At 37.4% G+C, this 8,248-nt stretch overlaps 1 protein-coding gene across 2 annotated transcripts; it reads right to left on the bottom strand.

Moving 5' to 3' along the window:
• Positions 1-42: 42 nt before the first annotated feature.
• Positions 43-3,027, bottom strand: LOC123662406 (39S ribosomal protein L37, mitochondrial). 2 transcript variants are annotated; one of them, XM_045597249.1, is made up of 5 exons: positions 2,750-3,027; positions 1,791-2,138; positions 1,501-1,661; positions 423-592; positions 43-344 (listed from the first exon to the last, which is right to left on the bottom strand). In XM_045597249.1, the coding sequence occupies exons 1-5, from the start codon at positions 2,926-2,928 to the stop codon at positions 96-98; spliced, it is 1,107 nt and encodes a 368-aa protein (XP_045453205.1). In that variant the 5' UTR covers positions 2,929-3,027; the 3' UTR covers positions 43-95. The 2 variants fall into 2 exon arrangements, with proteins under 2 accessions (XP_045453205.1, XP_045453203.1); XM_045597247.1 differs by having other exon boundaries at positions 1,372-1,661.
• Between the last annotated feature and the right edge of the window lie 5,221 nt (positions 3,028-8,248).

The raw sequence follows: 8,248 nt of genomic DNA on the forward strand, positions 1-8,248 counted from the left end.
CTCTTATTAGAAACTAATTGACATTAGTTAATAAAAAAACTATTTTGGGTAAATTCTATTTATTATTAAATTATTATTCTACAAATATACAATTTTCAACAATTATAAAAGGCGTTGATATAACCATACACTTTAGGGTTATAATTTTCTAAAACAGGCATGCCACTTAAGTACCGACAAGAATCGTATAACTTTAGATCGTTTTTGCAATACCATACATTCTTGACGCCATCAGTACCATCTAAGTTAAGAGTTTTTAACTCCAATACGCCAAAATGAAAGCGTTGGCCATCTGTTTGAATGCAGTTTAAGTGTATAGGTTCAGGTAGATCCTTCACATCCTCCTGTAAATAAATTCAATAAAATTTACTTTTGAAAAATACAATTTATGAAAATGAAAAATTTAAAGACATTTTATTTACCCCATATAATTGTTTTGCATATGCAGTGGCGACTGTGAACGCGTGGGTTAGCGAGCGACCTAGGATTTGTACAGGAGTGACAGGTGTCTCATAAATATTGCTCACTTCTGTGCCATTGAAATGAAGCCAGGTCGTGTGTGGATGCTTTTTCGTGACACTTGGTCTGATAGCTGTAGAAATAATGTACAATTTATTACTTATTTATTAAATTAAACTGAAATTATTGATAGCTATAAAAAGTGATTATTATATTGGGAAATAAAAATGTTAATAAGACTGAGGGCCTAAAAATTATATACCAATTAAAAATATGTTCATCTCATCATCATCTCTGTTATCAGTGCTGCTTTAAATAACTATGCACTTGTTTACTGATTCAGCAAAAATCTATGGATTTCTATAGGTGTCAGTATGTAGTATGTCAGTTGCGATGAATATTTGGTTATTCTATATTTGGATTGTTTTTTTATTAAATAATTTATAATTTAAACAATGTGTCTTAATAATCTTACACATATAAATTTATTGTAAGACAGTTTTATCATTAATTACAGACAACCTTATAAAAGTAGGCCATTTTATATCCAGACCAGGACAAATATTAATCTAATATATACAATTCTCGTGTCGCGGTGTTTGTAGTTAAACTCCTGCGAAACAGCTTGACCGATTCTCATGAAATTTTGTGTGCATATTGGGTAGGCCTGAGAATCGAACAACATCTATTTTTCATCCCACTAAGTTACGGGGATGGGGGGGGGGGGGGGGTTAGGGGGGTTAATGACATATATTGCAAAACAACGTTTGCGAGGTCAGCTAGTATGGTCTATACAAATAACTGTCACATGTATAAAGTTAGCATATCTAGTACATCGTCAATCCTTTTCACAACTATTATATACTGATGAACTTAATGAAAATGTTATTAATTTAGAATAGGGAGACTTACGGTATTGGCTACTTTCTGAATAAAAGTGTTGCGGTGGTAGGGTTACGGTGTGCTTTACAGGATACATATCAGGTATTTCAATGAATGGTATATCACTCTCATTTAAATCGTGTTTCAATGGCTTCTCACTTGTGACTAGAATATTTGACACATCTTGAAACTGTATCAGATCATTTTCTTTGTCAAATACACTCAAACTCTCCACATCATTTAACACATATTTGTTTTGTGTTACTTCAACATCATTACTTTTTTCAACTAATTGAAGTAACTTGTTTGTTAATATGATGCTAAAAATGTAAATATAATTATTAAAGTAATTAACCACTAAATTATAACTATAGTTTATAGTAGCAGAATTTAAGATTGTTTAAAATCCAACAAGTCATGTAAGTATTTAATAAAAAAATATTTTTTACTTTCTCCGTCTATCTGTTATTCCTAATATTCTTGGAAAGTTATAAGCAGGTCTTGCAGGATCTTTCTTTTTTGGTAACTTCTTTTGTTCACAATCAAACACATTGGCATTTAAAATTACTTGCTTAACTCCTTTGTGAATGGCTTTAGGAGCTGGTAAATCAGCAAGTTCTTCAATTCTTTGTGGTAATTTATCTTCCGCTATTATCGTCTTTGTTAGGACTTGTGCTTGAGAAATGCCTTCCAAAAGTACAGTGGTATTTTTAAGTGTGAAACAGGGTCTTTCCTTATAGTCTGGATGACTATTATCTAATGGAATAGGTGTCTTATATGGACCAACAATTTCAATCCTGTAAGAACATAATAGCTTTAATTTAGAACATTTTTTTCTCCATAGTAAACTGAATCGTGCTGTGTGGCTACAGTACTAAAGAATATAGCTACCCCCTCTCTTCCCGTGGGTGTCGTAAGAGGCGACTAAGGGATAACACAGTTCCGCTACCACCTTGGAATTTAAATAACCGACCGATGGCGGGATAACCATCCTACCACTGGTTTTAAAATACACAGGCCGAAGACGGGCAGCAGCGTCTTCGGTGCGACAAAGCCAGTACTGCGGTCACTAAGCCGTCTGCCCAGCGTGGTAACTATGGGCAAAACACATGAGTTCACGTTATTTTTGGCGTAAACTTGTGGAGGCCTATGTCCAGCAGTGGACTGTATAGGCTGTAATGTAAACTGAATCGAAAGTCTATCCCACTGACAGAAATGTTCTATTGCTATGCATACGTTTTTCTCATAAGAGACATAACGATAAAAATACATTACTGTATTTTTGAACAAAATAACACACTGATTATAAATATATTGAATATTACGATGATAACCTCTTTAAAACGTTTGACAAATATTAGCTTAGGCTGCAGGTCCTGTGAAAGATATAAAAAAACTAGTACTATACCTGTCTCTTGGTTCCGGTTTCTCTTTGACGAATTCTAAAGCATCTACAACTGGAATTCCTTTTTGTTTTAAATGATCTTCGACACCAGAATCAATCGGCACACGTTTTCCTTGTACTACCCAGTGTTTTTTAAACATAAATCCAATATGTTGTCTGTGAAGAACTTGCGATAATTTCATTATTGATGTTTGTACTTATTTCAACAATTAAGCAAAAGATATTTTCCAAAAAGTTTGGTATTCACATAACGCACTACGCAAGTGACTGACACTATTAAAGACTGTGTGACCAGATTACATTTAACGAATCTACTGCTAGTGGAGGTTAAAAACTACTTAATTCTACCAAAAGAGAACGAGAAAATACTAAAAATCTATTACATTTCTTCGCTGTTATGTTACAACGAAGAAGCAAAATTGTTCTCTTGATTACAACGATAAAACAATGAGATGAATAAAGAAACTAGCATAAATTAGATAAATCAATGTTTATAACTTAAAATTAAAATCTACAGAAATATAGATATTTTTAAATTGTGATCGTGTTATGGTTATTTTTCTTTATCTTGGGTAACATTGTCATAAAGCTGAGTCCATTAATTTGATTTGAAAGCTGTGTGATAGACTTGGGTAACTCATGAGTGAGTGATACAAATGAAACATATCTTTTCAAGTGAGCTAGTCTCTCATCAGCTCACTTACGTTTCAAATATATCTCCAGCTCACTAGTCTTATGATTCATTTTCGAGAGACTGACGTACTGAGCGGGAGTAAACGAGACTGAGCTAGTGAGCCACTCGATCGGACGATGGCGTTTATCATGCGAAAGAGAGAGATAGTTAGTTATGGCTCTGTATCTTTTCGATTCATATTTCACAAGGTCATAGACTCAACCGTCTTGCTTTGAACAAGCGAAAAAGTATTTTTTTACAACCACATAAGGTTGCATTTTGGTTGCTTTATAAAATTATTTCACTGAGCTAAATGAGCTGAAGAGCTAAATGAGTGATATTTGCATTTTGGTTGCTTTATAAAATTATTTCACTGAGCTAAATGAGCTGAAGAGCTAAATGAGTGATATATATCCTAAGATCAAAATGATTTAAATCTCTCTTTTCTTTTCAGTGATATAAAGTTCGCATGGCTACTGTGTGACCAGATTTCATGTAACGAATCTACTGCTTGTGGAGGTTAAAAACTGCTAAATTCTACCAAAAGAGAACGAGAAAATACTAAAAATCTATTACATGTTTTCGCTGTTGTGTTACAACAAAAAAGCATAATATCGTCCTCTTGATTATAACGATAAACCAATAAGATAAACAAAGAAAACATCATAAATCAATCAAAGATAAATAAATGTTTATTACGTAAAATTAAAATCTACGGAAATATAGTTATGATCAGTTCTTTACGTTGGGTAACATTGTCATAAAATTGTTTTGAGTCCATTAATTTGATTTCAAAGCCCTACTTGTGTTTCACGCGGAATTGATAACTGTGGGGAACCACTACATTCCAAGAACAATAATATTCAATCCTTAGTACTTATGAAATACAGCTCAAATTGGCTTGCTTAATAAGAGGCTCATATAAAATGCCTCTGGGAAGTACCATTTATGTAAAGTTAAATTTAGGTACAAGTAGTGTTACAAAGTCTCTGTTAAAGAATTACAGACCGATCTCACTTCTGAGCCACGTCTATAAGCTGTTTTCGAGGGTTGTTACGAATCGTCTCGCCAGAAGACTCGACGAATTCCAACCACCAGAGCAGGCTGGGTTTCGAAATGGCTACAGCACCGTGGACCACATCCATACTGTTCGGCAGATTATCCAAAAGACGGAAGAATATAATCAACCGCTGTGTATGGCATTTGTGGACTACGAGAAAGCCTTCGACTCCGTCGAGACCTGGGCTGTCCTGGACTCTCTGCAGAGATGTCATATCGACTGGCGATATATCGAGGTACTAAAATCTATGTACGACGCGGCGACGATGACCGTTCATGTCAATGACCAAAGAACAAGAGACCTATTTCCCTCCGGCGCGGGGTAAGACAGGGGGATGTAATATCACCGAAACTGTTTACCACTGCGCTAGAGGATGTTTTTAAGACCTTGGATTGGGGGGAACGGGGCATCAACGTCAACGGTGAATTCATCTCTCACCTTCGTTTCGCCGACGATATTGTCATCTTTGCGGAGACGCTGAATGAGTTAGGCCAAATGCTGGCCGGCCTAAACGAGTCCTCCCGACGTGTCGGTCTCTGTATGAACTTGGATAAGACGAAAGTTATGTTTAACAACCAAGTCATACCGATACCGGTATCGGTCGATGGTACCCTTCTCGAAGTTGTTCAGGATTATATTTACCTAGGCCATACTATCCAACTAGGCCGCAACAACTTCGAGAAGGAGGCCGATAGGAGGATTCGGTTGGGCTGGGCGGCGTTTGGCAGACTCCGTCGAGTCTTCACTTCGAAGATTCCGCAATGCTTGAAGACAAAAGTTTTCGAGCAATGCGTCCTGCCTGTGTTAACATACGGAGCCGAGACGTGGACACTGACCAAGGGACTGGTCCACAAGTTTAAAGTCGCTCAACGTGCAATGGAACGGGCTATGCTTGGGGTCTCTCTCAAAGACAGGATTAGAAATGAGACTACCCGCGGGAGAACGAAAGTAACCGACATAGCCCACAGAATTAGCAAGTTGAAATGGCAGTGGGCTGGTCATCTGTGTCGCAGGACCGATGGCCGTTGGAGTAGACGGGTCCTAGAGTGGAGACCGCGTCTTGGCAAACGCAGTGTGGGACGTCCTCCGGCCCGTTGGACCGACGATCTACGTAAGATTGCCGGTGTAGGCTGGATGAGGATTGCGGAAGACCGGGATGTGTGGCGCGAACTTGGGGAGGCCTATGTCCAGCAGTGGACTGCGATAGGCTGAAGTGAATGAGTGTGTGATGAATGAGTGTTACAAACCTCAAAACTCGTATAATTTATGTTTCATGTGCTAAAATAGAGTAAATCGGGAGAATTTACCCTAAAATCGTTTTAACGGTATTTGTTCACCAAAATCGCCCGTTCCACCGATAAATTGGTAACCTTTACATACACACGAAAAGAATGAAAATTAAAGACATACCTACCTAATCAATTTTTTAATACATGTGGAATTCCCCCCAGCAGCTTTCCCTCTCGAATAATTAATATTAGAAAGAGATAGTTACAATCCATTCGATGAAAAGGTTGTAGCACAGCAACAAAAACGGCTAAAGAAGAAGCTGAGGCCCAAAAGGCCCAGGTTGGCGACCCCCGACGTCCTGCACTACTCATCCAACTAGAAGCGTACGTCGAGGAGCAAGGGCTCAGCTATAGCCACCTCCTACGGCATGCAGCTGGCACTATAAACCTGTAGGACCTTGACACAGAGGGGGCCTAAGTATCTGGCGTGTTGCTACCGGGGCCAGGCTGCTAGAGGTAGCGAAGGGGCAGACCCCAGACGAATTTCCCTTAATACAGACTTAAGCGTCCTCAATAATCGCTTCTTCGGTTCATCTATTCCGAATCCTGACAGTGCAATACCACAAGCATCGCAAGCACGTTGCCGAACCTATCCCAACTCCCCCATCTAGCTCTGGTCTCCTTTCTCACCCACAGGAACACAACACTATTTGAAAGTAGTATTATGTAGCTGTGAACTTCTGTAAGGTCGAGGTGCTACCCCAGTCCGGCTGCTCCAAATTTTGAGCAGGAAAGTTCTTGCTGTGTCCTACCTCAGTTCGCCTGGTGTTGCCCAGGGTAGTGTGCTTCCCCACTTTTGTTCTCCATCTTCATAAATACTGTCACCGAACTTTTTACCGTTTCCTTTCATCTTTATGCTGATGACCTACAGATTTATTCGACGACGCGTCTTTACCTAAGCCTTCTTTCTGTAAACCTGTAATAGGTATTCCAATTCTTTCGCGGTAAAGGCTATAAGATTGGAATGAATTCTATCTAAAGTCCGTCAATATATTACACAACGACGTTACATTGCAAGCTACTTTCTGGTGGTAGTGGGAAGAAATCACTATTTAGTGATAAAGCCGCCCGTTACACGCTCTGTTATTATTATTATTATTATTTTCTTCTATATATTTTTGTTGGTAGTGCAATAAAGTTATTTATTTTGCATTTATTAATAAAACATGATATATAATTCTTTCAATAACACTTACAATAAATACAAATAAAATATGCTAAGAAACTATATATGTATTAGGTATTATATTCAAAGTAGAACAATTCCGCGGTATTTGCGGGATAATGTGTACGCTTTTTTGCCGACTTAGTTGAATAAAAAAAAGTAACTTAGAACTGTATGTCGTTAAACATAATACCTACAATCATTATGTCGGTTATTGTATAATATACATTAATAATTCAAAACGAGTCTCTTAAAGTAATTATTGTTGTAATAAAGAATTCTTGTTATTGTTAAGTAGAGTTAAAATAATGTTGTAAGTATGTATCTAGATGATATAATTATGTGGGTTTATCTTAATTCTGTGTGAAATTTCCGGTTAATTGTCCATATTTGATTACATTTATACAATACTAGCTGGTACCCGCAACTTTTTTTGCGCAGGATTAGTAAATACTTGGAGTAGCTTATTATCTTCTCAATATCTATATTGATACTAACATTTATCGAAATTGATTCTGAAAAAACCGACTTTAATTACAATACAACGAAAGTAGACGAAAAAAAATTAAGAAACGCACTAGTCGTCACTACGATTTTTGAGGATTTCCATCGATTTCTCTGGGATTCCATCATCAAATCCTGGTTTACTTATCATGATACCACACTTGGGATATCTCCTTTCTAACAAAAAAAGAATTATCAAAATTGGTTCATAAACGACGAAGTTATCCCAGACATACATGAAATATATATATGGTAATAAATATATGGATATATAATGTATATATACGGTCGAATTGAGTAACCTCCTCCTTTTTAAAGTCGGTTAATAAGTATATTATCAATTCTTAGGAGGATGGGAATGATTAGCGCCCATCCTCCTATATGGTGCAGAAACATGGTGCACGTACAAATCAGATGTGAAAAAGCTTGACGCTTTTCACCTAATATGTCTGAGATCTGTTATGAGAATAAAATGGAAAGACCATGTACCAAATGCCGAGGTCCTACGTGGTTCTGGAATGTGTGGAGTGGAGGCTTTGCTTATCCAGTGACAGCTGAGATGGTGTGGGCATGTCCTTCGTATGGATGATCGCCGTCTACCCAAAGCGGTCTTTTACTCTGAGATGGCAGAGGGTAAACGAAGGTACGGCGGTCAACATCTACGGTATAAGGATGTGCTCAAAAGGAATTTAAATGCTTGTGCCATTGATCCCGAAAGCTGGGAGGAACTCGGATTGAATAGGTCATCTTGGCGATCTACTATCAAATATAAAGTTAAATCATTTGAAGAAAATCGACTTCTAGCGCTTGA

This window comes from Melitaea cinxia, chromosome 18, assembly GCF_905220565.1.
Source record: "Melitaea cinxia chromosome 18, ilMelCinx1.1, whole genome shotgun sequence".
Taxonomy (NCBI): Eukaryota; Metazoa; Arthropoda; class Insecta; order Lepidoptera; family Nymphalidae; genus Melitaea; species Melitaea cinxia.